This window comes from Nematostella vectensis, chromosome 1 (assembly GCF_932526225.1).
Source record: "Nematostella vectensis chromosome 1, jaNemVect1.1, whole genome shotgun sequence".
Taxonomy (NCBI): domain Eukaryota; kingdom Metazoa; phylum Cnidaria; class Anthozoa; order Actiniaria; family Edwardsiidae; genus Nematostella; species Nematostella vectensis.
This window is the reverse complement of record NC_064034.1, coordinates 13,417,393-13,432,160: the sequence shown is the minus strand read 5'-3', so window position 1 is coordinate 13,432,160 and position 14,768 is coordinate 13,417,393. Positions and strand designations below refer to the sequence as shown.

Here is a 14,768-nt window from a genome sequence, read left to right as displayed (position 1 = left end):
TTAGACCGTTTACGATTGGTTGAGTTCGATTTCTTCTATAAACAACTGCCGTGACAGCTTCGAAGTTTCCTGTTAGGTCACAGAAATTGTCTGTGGACTAGATATAGGAAAAGCTCTATGTGCTACTTTAATTATGGTTGATGCCACAGGTACACATAGCGTGGATCTGTACGCTCGAAGGCGTCATCTTTTCGTTCCTTCTTGAAGACAACGTTGCTTTGGTAACTGCAAAGTGTGCGAAACTTAAATCCAAATAAAACAAGAGCAGTGATTTCTTTACTAAATGTACACTGAGCAGAATTAACATAGATAACGTGTGATTGAATCAGTATTAGCTTTGATTAAGAGGTTTCTTGCGGATTTTATGTAACTTATAAAAAAAAATTCAATTCAAGGCAAAGTGAAGGCTAGTGCTTGTAGTGACGGTAAACTGCATAGGAGCAGCAAGAAAAACACACCACAAGTGTCCCTTTTCCGGCATGTAGATGAGTATTAAAAACAACGTTCTTGACGACTCAAGTCAAGGCGAGTGTAAATATCCTTTGCAGCTAAGAAGACTGTCCAGGTCCCGGATGGGCCATTTATTTGACGAGAGCACTTTGCGTCATCAGCGAATAAGGCGATGCTGCTGCCAGGGCTCACCACATCGGGAAGGTCGTTCACGTACAACTAGAAGAGGAACGGCCCGAGTAGAATACCTGAGGCACACCAGAATGAACTCGGGACAGGTTGGAAAAAGCACCGTCTACCAGAACCCTCTGAGATCTTGTTGTGAGGTAGTCAGAGAACCAGTGTAGCAAGGGCCCACTGATCCCGAACAGAGACAGCTTATGGAGGAGTTTGCGGTGAGGCACAGAGTCAAGGGCCTTTGAGAAGTCCAAGTACACAACATCTGTTTCTTTCCCAGCATCCAGCGCCTCTCCCAGATCATGAAGGGCTGTAAGTAACTGTGTTACGCAGGACCTGCCACTGATGAAACCATGCTGAAGGGACGATAGCAGTTCACGCAACGCAGGACCTGCCACTGATGAAACCGTGCTGAAGGGACGATAGCAGTTCACGCAACGCAGGACCTGCCACTGATGAAACCATGCTGAAGGGACGATAGCAGTTCACGCAACGCTGGACCTGCCACTGATGAAACCGTGCTGAAGGGACGATAGCAGTTCACGCAACGCAGGACCTGCCACTGATGAAACCGTGCTGAAGGGACGATAGCAGTTCACGCAACGCAGGACTTGCCACTGATGAAACCATGCTGAAGGGACGATAGCAGTTCACGCAACGCAGGACCTGTCACTGATGAAACCGTGCTGAAGGGACGATAGCAGTTCACGCAACGCAGGACCTGCCACTGATGAAACCGTGCTGAAGGGACGATAGCAGTTCACGCAACGCAGGACCTGCCACTGATGAAACCGTGCTGAAGGGACGATAGCAGTTCACGCAACGCAGGACTTGCCACTGATGAAACCATGCTGAAGGGACAATAGCAGTTCACGGAACGCAGGACCTGCCACTGATGAAACCATGCTGAAGGGACGATAGCAGTTCACGCAAATGAGTTATAAGATGGTTTAGAACACATCTCTCGCATACCTTGCTAACAATAGGAAGGATAGAAATTGGTGTGTAGTCGGGTATCTCAGACTTCTTTCCTTTCTTGAATACAGGATTAACGTTCATTTCATTACTCAGGGTTACAACACGCGCGTGTCTACATGATAACATACCTCCATTACTCGTGGTTACAACACGCGCGTGTCTACATGATAACATGCCTACATTACTCAGGGTTACAACACGCGCGTTTCTACATGATGACATACCTACATTTCTCAGGGTTACAACACGCGCGTGTCTTCATGATAATACGCCTACATTACTCAGGGTTACAGCACGCGCGTGTCTACACGAAATCATACCTACATTTCTCAGGGTTACAACACGCGCGAGTCTTCATGATAATATGCCTACATTACTCAGGGTTACAACACGCGCGTGTCTACATGATAACATACCTACATTTCTCAGGGTTACAACACGCGCGTGTCTTCATGATAATATGCCTACATTACTCATGGTTACAGCACGCGCGTGTCTACACGATAACATACCTACATTTCTCAGGGTTACAACACGCGCGTGTCTTCATGATAATATGCCTACATTACTCAGGGTTACAGCACGCGCGAGTCTACATGATGACATACCTACATTACTAGTGGTTACAACACGCGTGTTTCTACATGATAAAATATGTCTGCTTCGTGTCTAAGACTATCATGTCAACCTTCCCAAAACATGATCAAAAGTTTTTAACTTGCTAAGAGGGTCACCAGCATTTGATATTATAGTGTTGTCCTCTTTTGCAAACGATACTATAAACGTGTAAGGTTGTTTTGATCTGCATAACTTTGTCTCGGCTTGCTTTTAATACTGTTGTCAGACACATCGATTAATTTGTTAAATATCAAATAGCTTTACCGAACTAAAAATATATTAATGATAGAAATGACTAAAAAATGCGGCAAACCGAGAATGGTTTAATTATCTGAAGCAATCAACAAGAATAAATAGTCTGCTAACAAGCCAGGTCACGATCCATATTTTATCATTACTAGCTCAACTCGACTCAACATTTCTGATGGATGTCACTCTACTATTTGACATGATTTTCTGATCAAAGATGGATGGCAAATCTATCGTCTAGTGTTTAGCTTCCCGTGTTTCTTTCAAAGGACTTAATACACTTTTATAGTAGCAGAGTTTAACATAGATATGGTAGCTGATGAATTCGACGCTTTTATCACTTTTATTTTTAGGTCAATGCATGTCAAAAATAATTAATTTACGCAAGATGGAAGAGCTACTGGTTAATAGAAAAATTCGCAATTGATTACAACAAATTATTACAATGTTGATCACTTTGGTAAACTTTCTAAACTGGGGATAAGGAGCCAGATTAGCATTTGGGGTTTTGTGAACTGTTTCATAGGCTGTATTGACTATGAACAAGGTGTTAGTATATACCGCTCAAGATAAATAAGGATATTCCATGCTTCACCGACTCTATTATCTGTATAATATTTATCGCCCCGCAGCTATATTAACCAAATTTCTGAAGTCGAATCGGCAGAGGGCGATGTAAAAATGTCAAAATGATGCTGGTCATTTCACCGCACTCTGATGTCACGATTGTATATTTACATCCTCCATGTTTACACGTAGATTCGATAGAGTTTGTGTGATTCGCATGTTCAAACCAACCTACATTAAATAGACTAATAATGCAGTCAATCAAAAGATTTAGATCTCTAAGTCCCATTAGTCCTATTGCTTAAGTTAGCACGAAGTACAATCACGAAATGCTATGGGAGAGAAACGATACCATTGCATTTAAAACTCACCGGGACTCGTATCGATCGAAGGTGACGTATTGTAGACGTCCAAGCTGTTAATACGGTTAATTCACGGTTGAAGAAACCCATACATCTCAAACTTCTCTGCTGGAATAAAAGAACATATTTCTTTGGTTACCGAGTGCAATCATCTTAGACAAGTCCAAACAGAGAGTAACAAAGTACAACTTGAATAAGCATGTCACAGCACAAACGTCTTTACGTATTATACTATTATACTATTATACCTACTGACGGTGCCCTGCTGCACGGCAAACGTGATATAACTAATAATACTACAGCTTGAACGCCGAATACATGGTTGCGGATGATACTAGAATTCTCTCAGCTTCCGCAATTTGCAGTTGGGAATACTTATTAGGGTATTAACAGACTTACCTGCTTTTTTTGTGAAAATTCAGCTGGATATTCGATTTCACGTCTGTATCAAGGAAACTATGCTAAGACTCCAGAAACAGGGAACATTGGGATTGTTTGGTTAATATGTTTTCATTGTTTGTGCTTGTGAGGCGCGAAATGTGCATTAATCTACAACTCATTTGCAATTAAAAACAAACTACTCAACTCTATGCCATGATGGTAGGTATATAAACGTTTGTTATGGCTACTGTGGTCATAGATATCACCCGATTATCGCCAATCCATATGACAATATGATGGACTTTATTTTGGTTTGCGCGTTGCAGCTTTCGGAAAAGAGTTTCTGACTGGATGACACATCGCACACACTTGAGTGAGACACATGTCACACAATATCATATCGATGTCGTGATGCCGTGACACTCGCCAGAAGGGGCGGTGACCATTTTTCGTACGCGTCTGAAAATTAGGCTATCGCCACATTTCTTACGCCATATGGGATATCGAGAGCAACCTTGTTTAAAAAAGGTACACATCAATGAACTTGTTTTAATGAATGTTCACGGCCATAGTGGTGACCTTCGCGATAAGATGCATTCTATCCATATTCCAGGCGCATAACGGAAGCGTGCTGGGGGTTGGGGGTTTCTTTTTCTTGTTAGAAGAATAGTATTTGACGATTCCTTAATAAGTAATGGCCCACTTCTTGGCTGCCAAGGGGGGTGCGCGCGCACCCTGCACCCCCCTGTGTTTGTGCCTGGATTCCGGATCCCCTTTTTGTCTATCTGGGGGGGGGGGGGGGGGGTCAATTCTGTGATACCCAGGCACGCTTACTGTCGATCATACAGAACTGGCCGTTAAAATGGTATTACAAAAAAAGGAGGGTAGGGGGAGGGGTTGTTCGAATTTCGAAAAACGGAATTTTCAATTTATGTGTAATTATTTTAGGCCGGTATTCTTAAATTCTACTCTTACGTTTCACATGTGAAACGTACAAGGGGTGCAGAGGGCTTATTGAATGAGGGCTGAGTAGAGAGTTACAGTGATCAAAATTTTTCCCCAATTTTTTAAATCAAATTAAAGGCACAATATCAACCAATACGACTGCAAATAAAGCGCAAGACAACGATTAGATCCATGTCGGATTATAGCATAGTTGAGCATGTGGGCTAGTTACTAGCATACTGTCGTGTCCCCGCCAGCCCGGCGACTCGCCGCCGCAAACATGGCTAATAAAAGTGCTGGGTTACTAATAACCCCCGGGCTTGTTCCCTATATAACCGTCAAAAGGCACAGGGATCTAATAAAAATAGATCAAACTTAGGACAACACATGTCGGGACCTCTTTTTCGTAATTCCGACACAGCAAGCCCCTCGTAATAAGCTATGATAAGGTGGAATTTAGATCTTTGGCGCCAGGCAAAGACGCATTTGTGAACATATTGATTACAACCGGCGGTACACAACATTCAGTCTGTAATAGCGCGGTGCGTGTTGATGAGGGTTGTGAGTGATACCCATAGCTAATCCTCAGAAAAATCGCAAAACCATTTTGTGATTTACATTTTATTTCCGACTCGAATTCTCTTTTTATCTACGAATTGTATGACCCATTCAGCTTTCCAGATGTAAAACTATGCAAAAAGGTAAACTGTGTCCTTTGCTCTCGTTTATATAAGCAAGCTGAGAGTCCCGCAAAAATCTTAACTACGATCTGAACAAAGCGCCTATTCGCGATTAATCTGAAGTGTTGTTGTCTTCATCGCATTTGAACGATAAGTGAGTGATAAAGCGAATTAAAGAGCAAGTCTTGGCATAACCAAATTTGAATCAACATTGAGGCTAACATGAGGCTAATAAAACTATATCTTGGTTCCTTCAGAAGTGTCCGTGGGAACCACATTAGGGCAACGATAGAAGTTTTCAATAGACCAGAAGAGGATGTAGGAAATGTGATAGCGACATGATTCTTCTTTATCCTGGGGCCATCAGGAAAGCCCTTTCCGAGGTTGACCTCGATGCTATTTTATAAGATATTATGCTTTGTATTCGTAACGGGGTGTTGCATTTTGCATCAATAAAATATGCTTTTTGAGAAATGAAATGTTGTCGTTGTAGACATTAGTCTTCTGGTCCCTCCCATCGTCCTTTAGAATTTTTGGACAAAAGGCACTGTTGTGGATCTCTGTCCCAACAGCGACCACACACACAAGCAATTCATTGGGGACAGACCTTTAGATACTTTAAGGGGTGCACAAATCCTATAGAAAAATCGAGCAGGCTTCAAAATTGGGGGGAAAAATCTGAAATACCGACTAACAAAAGATAATGGGGTTAGCCGGGGAAAATCGCACACAGCTGCTGAAAATGCGCATGCCCCCCTAAAATGTCTAATGGTCCGCCCCTTTCACCACAGCCTATCTTTGATATTATTTAAAGTTATAGGAAAGTTATAGGATATTATCAAGGTATAGGGATGCGTTTTCGGAAAACGGCCAGCGACTAAATGCTATTGCGAAATATCTATTTATATATTAAGGTGATTTCAATTCCGCAAGGATACGTCTATTGGTACGACCAAACCGGCGGCATGACTGTAGCCTAGAGCTATGAGCCTCCACTCAATAATTATTGAATGCACCTATTTCCGTTTTTAATGACGTGCTTTTAAAAGAATAAAAAGATTCCTGGGTATGGAATCCGTTTTTTTAGAAATAGCCGAACACAATGGAGAATCATAGGTTAACATACTGTTCTTGTTTATTTTGTATAATGTCTCTATGTACAAACATCCTCGACTCATAACACAACAAGAAAAGTATAATGCAGTGGTTAATGTTAAGTCGATGTATTTATATTGATCTTAAAAGCAAACACTTGCAGTCCATTTCTGTGTGCTCTCGTCTTTAGCTTGGTCAGTCAGAGTTAATTCTGCAGTCCTTGTTAAAATTAATAAGGGGACAAAACAAGACACTAGTTCCTTTACCAGGGTACGTGTAGCTGCCCTTTATATCCGTGAAATAGAATCGTTCCACAAATGTGACAATCGCATTCTTCCACTTAAGAGTATTTCATGCCGGATGTGTCCTATCCCTGCTATCGTTTGGACTATCACTCTCATTCTCTCTCTTCGTCTCCATCGCCTTTAATTCATATTTCAAGAAAGCACAGCTCTCTATCGTCAGTACTGCCGTTTAATTAAACGTAGAGTTCCCAAAGCGCGATTTCGGCGTGGTCATCGGGGTACTCCGGGCGCTATGTCTTGTTGGAGAGCGCGGCGACTTCTCAACTTCTTGTTCAATTTGCGCAAAAATCTCGTCAAAGAAGGAGTCTGCAGCTCGACTCGAGTACATGCTTCTCCTTGCCGGGTTGTCAGGCTCGATTAAGTCCATAGAGAGTCTGGATTTGATGGTCTCAGTGCGACTTGTGGCTGCTGAATCTTTAGTCGAGTACGTAGAAAGAACATCCGAATCCTTGGACACTTCACTCGACGAGCTCTCCGCGTACACACTCGGTATGCGAGACCGTACTGGATCGTAAGGCTCGCTTTGCGAATACCGTTCAATTCTCGTCTTTTGCCTCGTGCTAGTTTTTCTAGTTTCCTCCCTCTCTATGTTAAATTTCGCCGATCTGGCGTTCCCCATGGCTGGTGTGCCGCTATTTGTTCAGGTAGTTTTTTTTCCAGTCGTATGTGATGCCCTTCGAGTGTCTTGCTCTCTTCAATCGGTATTCTGATCAAGTGTTTGACAGCACTCGATGACAGATTGATTCCTAGGTTTCACACGCAAATTCACGTCACTAGCAGGAGTAAGTACGAAGCTGCTTTGTCTCCTATTATCTTGATGCTGGGCTTCTTAATGCGACTTTGATTGGACAGTTTTAGTAGGTATTCAAAAGCTGCTTAGCGAAGCGAGGAGATTGCGTGAACGGTATGCATTAACTGAGTTTCTGACATCACTAGAACTCGCTGGAAAAAATAGTCACATTGCCTGGATTTTTTTATCCTAGAGACACTCAAAGTATTCAACAAAGACACGCTAAATAGATTTTCATCTGATTCTAATGGACAAATCTATCGCTTGCAAGTGCTCAACCTAGACGTTAAATAAACACAGACACGCTCTAGAAATTACTAGCGCAAGTAGCTGAGTGACAAGTTAAAGATGAATGTAATTACAAGACAAATCGCAGGACAAGAATTGCATTCTTGTAGCAATATCCAAGCAACAAAGCCATAACAAGGGTCTTGCAGATTCACACAAAGTGACTACTGACATTTGCGGCACCTTCCTGTTAGAGTGCCTTTTGATTGAACTGAAAGCGACACTAAACTAATGACATAACAGCGAAGAATTCCTGACCCATCCCTTCCGCTAATGAAACTGTTATCGGCGAGAAAAGTATTTTCTGGCAGCACCTTGATAATTACATAAGTCGGAGGCAAGGGTTATTATGTTAACGCCATGGTTTACTATCAAGCCATTTATTAAATTTATCAGAAATACTCTTAACATTTTCCTAGGTATGAGCATATGCATTTTTTTCAATAATAATTTTACAGTAGCTACTAATTAGGAAGGAAAATAGTAATATAGTCGTGCTGTTATTAATGAAGATGAAGACTAATAATCATTATCATTAAAATTACGTTCCCAGCGCTAAATTTGAATTTAACTTTACAATAACCTTGGTCCGACAATTCGCTTTTTCATAGCCCGCAAGGCATCATGGTTTCTTATGAGGTACTAATGCCCCCGAGAACGCCGGGAACGAACGACTTAAAACATTTGCAAAAGGGTTACGTGATTTTAATATCAAAAGATTTTTATGTTTTCTTTTAATTCAAAATGTAGCGATTCACTAGAAGGCACAATCCTACAGTTCGTGTTTGCAGTTTTAACTAGTTACCACGATAAGGCTATTTTAGTTTTTGTTAGTTTTTTAATCGTATTTTTAGTAAAGCACGATACTGTGGTTACAAGAAATATCTTAAGGAAATTTTTCCAGTCTGAGTGCAATGGAAAGCTGGTCTCTGATTGATACATTTATTTTGAAGTGGCATGATTGTGTGTGTCTTGAGTATTACCTTCCCAATGATTGGCTCTAGTAATTGCCTTGCAACCTGACAGCCTTTCTACACATTTTTAGGATGGTGCAGTAACATGTGTCAATTTGTAAAAAAACTGTTGCGATGGTTTGCAGTAAAACATAAATATAATAAAATTAAATGCAAATGCAGACTTGAGAAGGTGAAGGCTCAAAAATAAATTTTGTCCCTGTTACATTTTCCCTATCAATCAAGGTGGCCATGGTAACATGCATCACACTGTAAGGTGGGATCCAAAAGACACCATCTTTATTACAAAATATACTCAACCACTGTACCATTTCACAAAGCAGTATAGACCATGCAAAAGTTTCTATGGATGGTGAAATAGAATTTCTCCCTAAAAAGCTGTTTTCACTCTACGTTCCATAGTTCTTGGAAGTATTTTCTGAAAATTCCATTTGGGGGCTGGAATTCCAGGACAGCATTCTTTGGTGTAACATTAGTGCACTGTTTGTCAAACAAATCTGCATAACCCACATCAAAATACTTCCCCAGGTCAGCCTCTTCCTTGCCAAGGGGTTTCTGGAGGGATTCCACAAGAGGTGAAACCTCAGGGTAGTAGTGTTGCTGGAGAGACTTTAGCTCCCAAAGTGAGCTTTGCAAGGCATTGCACTTAGCTGGGTCTTCCTCTTCGGAGAGGAATGGGTCTTCACTTGCAAGTGTATCAGAGTTTTCAGTCAGGAATAGGGGACCAGCCTGTTGGGTTTACACATATATTATACATAAAATGAAAACAGAGAAAAAAAAACATTTCTCTAGTCTACACCATGCCTATCTACCAGACCATCTACTGTAGTTTTTCTACAGCTTGTCTGTAGTCTTTCTAGTCATACCATTTCTGCAGTACTGCCTTTATCAGAGATAGGACCGAATCCAGATACAGTACCTTAGTGTCAAGCAAGTTTGCCTCAAACAAAAATGAATTTGGGTAATGTTGTGGGGTTAAAATTTTTGAGGGTTTAACTAACATCATGGTTAAAATACTGTTAATGCTGGTTTTTTGCGCCCAGATTCAAATAAAGGCCTTGCTTCAAATTAGCGTCTCCAATCAAATAAGTGCACATCCACTCCCCAGAAATGTAAAGATGACCGAACACAAGGCTTGTACTGTAGCACCAATATAAAGTTTCTATTATCAAACAACCAAAGATGGTACTATACTATTTGTTGGAGTTTTTCTTGTTTATCATGAGGAGCCCCAGAGGGGAGAAAACGGTACCAGCGGGGATGCTTGATTGGTGCCATGTGTGTACAGTGTGTATTTTCTGTCGACACTTGGCCTATATAAATATTGGATTATGCTATATATGGGAATATGGTAGAACATAGCGCCAAATATGAATCAAAGCGCGCGCTCTATTGATTCAGTCTACAACATTTGACTCGTCGGCTAAGACCTCCTTTCCGATTTCATGATGTAATTTGAGGTGATTTCACTGAGGATTGACCCAAACAAAAGATGGTACGCACTTAATATTGACTTATGCCGTTTACGACCACGAAAATTTGTCAATATGAGGTTCTTTGAAGCATCCCAGCCGAAGCTATAAGATAGCGCCGAAGGATGTGAGAGGACGCTTGCCGGCGATTCAGCCCCGATCAAATGGTTTTAAGCAGATTGCGTTGCCTGGAACAGGGCTAGAACGGAAGATGTCTACGTCCTTTAAGCGTTTGGAGTAATCGGGGAGATTTCAGCAAGTAGGGATTCTTTCAGACTTCTTAACGTACTGCCGGGAATCGACAAGGAGATCAACCACGTTTATTCCAACTCATGCTCGAAAACACTGGCACAGCATGAAGAACGAAAGTGGAATCGCATTCGGTAAAGATCGAAAAGCTAGAGGGAAATTTGGCGGACAAGAGTTTGGTATTGTAGCAATCAGCTGACAAATAATAACTTAACCTTAATAATTATATTTATGTTTTTGTTTGTAATAATTATATTTTTGTATTTTGTTTTGGGCGGCACGCCTTGAAGACTTCATCTGAAACATATTTCTGGATATATTTTTTTCATATAGGAGGTTGTGTAATGTGCTTTATGTTCTCTCTGTTGTTTTGGGCGGCACGCCTTGAAGACTTCATCTGAAACATATTGCTGAATAAATATTTTTTTCATATAGGAGGTTGTGTTATGTGCTTTATGTTTTCACTGTTGTTTTGGGCGGCACGCGTTGAAAACTTCATCTGAAACCTATTGCTGAATAAATATTTTTTTCATATAGGAGGTTGTGTAATGTGCTTTGTGTTTTCACTGTTGTTTTGGGCGGCACGCGTTGAAGACTTCATCTGAAGCCTATTGCTGAATAAATATTTTTTTCATATAGGAGGTTGTGTAATGTGCTTTATGTTTTCACTGTTGTTTTGGGCGGCACGCGTTGAAGACTTCATCTGAAACCTATTGCTGAATATATATTTTTTTCATATAGGAGGTTGTGTAATGTGCTTTGTGTTTTCACTCTTGTTTTGGGCGGCACGCCTTGAAGACTTCATATGAAACATATTGCTGAATATATATTTTTTTTTCATATAGGAGGTTGTGTAATGTGCTTTGTGTTTTCACTGTTGTTTTGGGCGGCACGCCTTGAAGACTTCATCTGAAACATATTGCTGGATATATTTTTTTTCATATAGGAGGTTGTGTAATGTGCTTTATGTTTTCACTGTAGTTTTGGGCGGCATGCCTTGAATACTTCATCTGAAACATAATTGCTATGATTTAAAACCTGCAAATGAGATGTGATGAAGTTATCCAAAATAATAGCCAATCAAGGTATATGTAAAAACCGTACTGTACTTATTTCATTTTCTCTACTTTCAAAACAACAGCTCAATGCAGTGTTTCAAAAGATCTGCAATACGGTTGACTATATACATCACAAAGGAAATCTCCACAATGACATCAAATCCAATAACGGAGCGGGAAGGGCAAAACTGCCCTGTTATCATCGACTTCGGGAAAAGCTGCCGCAAGCACTCTGAAGCTCCATCATGAGAGAAGCTTTCGACCGCCGAATATACAGCCCAGAAGTTCGAGTCCCTGGCAGCAAGAATACCAACGCCATTGATGTGTTTTCAGTGGGATTTATGACAACTACTTCTCTTCAATTGGGTTTTTATAAAGGACGCTACAAATTTTTCTGCTAGAAAAAGACCATCACTTAGAGACCTTAGAGGAAAGGTTAGAAAGAATGTGTAACCTGGACAGATATAAATTTGTAAGAAAAAAATTCAGCTTGTATGCTTTTTGCGCAGCTGGCGATTTTATTTGGTCTCGGAAGTTGTCCGTTCGGTACTCGTATAGTTGTTGTTTGGTAACCACAGGTAGCCCAGGCAATGGTTGCTTGTTCGTAGCTCGGAATTCGGCTGTTCTGAGAGGGGACGAGTAAAGCGTTATTTGTGTGAAATGTTGTCAATAAAATTGCCTTAAAACTAAGAAGATGCCTTGTTGTTGTCAAATTCACTGGTAATGCACGATTTGGGGGGGGGGTTTCTTAACAGAATTTATGACTTCTCTCCCCCTACTAAGGAAAGAAACAAGGTTGGAGGCGCCATTTTCAGTAGCACTCAAATACCGTCGAAATTCGAGAGGAAAAAACAACAAACAAAATATTTTTATCTCGCAGACCTATGCCAGGGTACACTTACATTCGATATGTGGCAAGACATCCGAGCTAAACTATTTTCCCTTGTCGCTAGCCATATTTTAAAACAAGAAAGTAGCCACAAGCATCCTTGACCGATGCCGTTGGACGATAAGTTACGCTTGACTGCGCTGGGAAGGAGCACAGGTAGCCCAGGCAATGGTTGCTCTTGTTCGTAGCTCGGGATTCGGCTGTTCTGAGAGGGGACGAGTAAAACGTTTTTGGTGAAATGTTGTCAATAAAATTAAGGCATGTTCTAAGTTTTAAGGCAATTTTATTGAAAACATTTCACAAAAAGGCTTTACTCGTCCCCTCTCAGAACAGCCGAATTCCGAGTGTCTCTGTCCATGAGCGAAACGTGGCGAGTTTGGAGTTAGGAACACAAATCGTACTCCAGGATCCGTGACGTTGAAAGATATAAGCAGTAGTTGTGTTATACGACCCCGCGCGTGCTGACAGATTTTATACACCTTTTGACCACTAATCGCCCGCTAAGGTGTATTTTTGCACGCCTAAAATAGGTGTGCAAAACCATTTCAGGCCGGCTGGGGCTCCTCATGTTTTACTGTTTGATGAATTTGTTATTTTTTTGCTCAAATTTTATTCTAACTTTAATTTGAAAAAAATTGAAAATAAAGCACAAAAACAAGCATTTACAGTGAGTGTTATCTGTGTACAAATGTACTTACCTTCTTTCTGTGGATCAGGACTTGGCAGCTTGGGTGTCTCTTCAGCATATTTGCAACAAAAGTCACCACCAGCATTACACAGGACGGGGGAGCAGACAACGCCAAACCTGACAGCCTTTTAAGGAAGGCGGCCACTAGGTAGGCAGGTAGGTGAGTAGATGACAGGAAGAGATCCAACAGGTGGAAAAATCGTGACAAATATTTAGCATGGAAAATGCCAGGCTGGAGCAAGCCATATAGCTTCTTATAAAACTCAGGGTAGTCCAAGTTGTGCTTGTGGATTAAAATGAACAGCCCATTCAATGCTAGAAGACTAATGGCCCCACCAATATTGTAAGAGTCTGTGAGATAGTCCATCAAGAGTTTTGGATCATTCATGTGTGGTATGACATTATTATGTAGGCTCAGCAACACTTTCTTATGGGTATCCTGTGTCAGTGGTAGACTGGTAAGTCCAAGCCAAGCTGAGCCAAACACTTTCTTGTGTGCTTTCAGAGACTTAGGGCCTTGCAGCTTTGAATCTTTGCTGTTGGGCTCAGATGGGGATTCACAGAGCAGAAAATTGCTAAGCTCATCCTCAGAACTCGGCATTTTCACTAATGTGAGCATGGCATGTGCATTTGCTATAAAGCATTTGGTTGCTTGTTTGGGATCGTCTAAAGTCTCTATGGATCTCTTCAAGTTTTTCAATACATAAAACCGAACATCATCATATTCTAAGTACTCCTCAAATCTTGCAATCAGCTCAGCCATATTGTGATTGGGATTAACCAAGCCATCAAATATCTTCCTGAAAAAGCTATTTACAAATGTCGGGTTCTTGTTCGCCCGGGCTTTAGCTTTTGATTCTGCAATCACAAATTTCATTAAAGTGCATAGTGCCAGTTCCTTTACACTTTGATCTGTTTTATGCATGCATTCCAGGAGTTTTCTAACGACAACGATGTATTTATCATTTAACCAGGTCGCAAACACGTCATCTGGATCCTCTGTAGTTTCTTCATTATCTGTTTCTGATTTTTTGTTTGCGAACAGTTTGTTCTCCTTCAACAGTTTGCTAAAAATCTTGTGTACTGATTTGATAAAACAAAGCAGCACATCGCTTCGGTCTGTATCTGAAAGCTCGATCACATCCACTAAGAGGTTGGCATTTGTCGCAGTCTCTAAAATAAGCTGTGTTTTCTCTTTGATTTCTCTTTTTATATCAGAAATTGTCTTGTTCGTCTTCGAGTCCGCCATCTTGCCATGTGCTCTGCTTACGAACCGCTGAATACAAACAACGCTGCTTCAGTATTCCAAAGGTAGCCCGTGAAATAAAACGATAAATTATTCAAACTCAAAGAACTGTAACTTGTTCAATGCAAGGAAATACTTGCAAAGAAGTGCTAAGTCTATGGAGTACCCTATACGATTCGAATATTCAGGATATGACTAATATAATTTGGATTAAAAAATACTGAAGTTGCGTTTTGTTAGATCGCAGTGCATGCTTTGGAAGAAATACCGCGGGGTAGCTGTGCGCAGGTGTGCTATATGATAACCG

General features: G+C 41.0%; 1 protein-coding gene across 1 annotated transcript; it reads right to left on the bottom strand.

The window, feature by feature from the left end:
• Positions 1 to 6,524: 6,524 nt before the first annotated feature.
• On the bottom strand, positions 6,525 to 14,670 carry LOC5515913 (nucleolar complex protein 4 homolog B-like). The gene is made up of 2 exons (XM_001635984.3): positions 13,226 to 14,670; positions 6,525 to 9,588 (listed from the first exon to the last, which is right to left on the bottom strand). Exons 1-2 carry the CDS (start codon positions 14,462 to 14,464, stop codon positions 9,244 to 9,246), a joined length of 1,584 nt encoding a protein of 527 aa, XP_001636034.3. The 5' UTR covers positions 14,465 to 14,670; the 3' UTR covers positions 6,525 to 9,243.
• Positions 14,671 to 14,768: the final 98 nt, after the last annotated feature.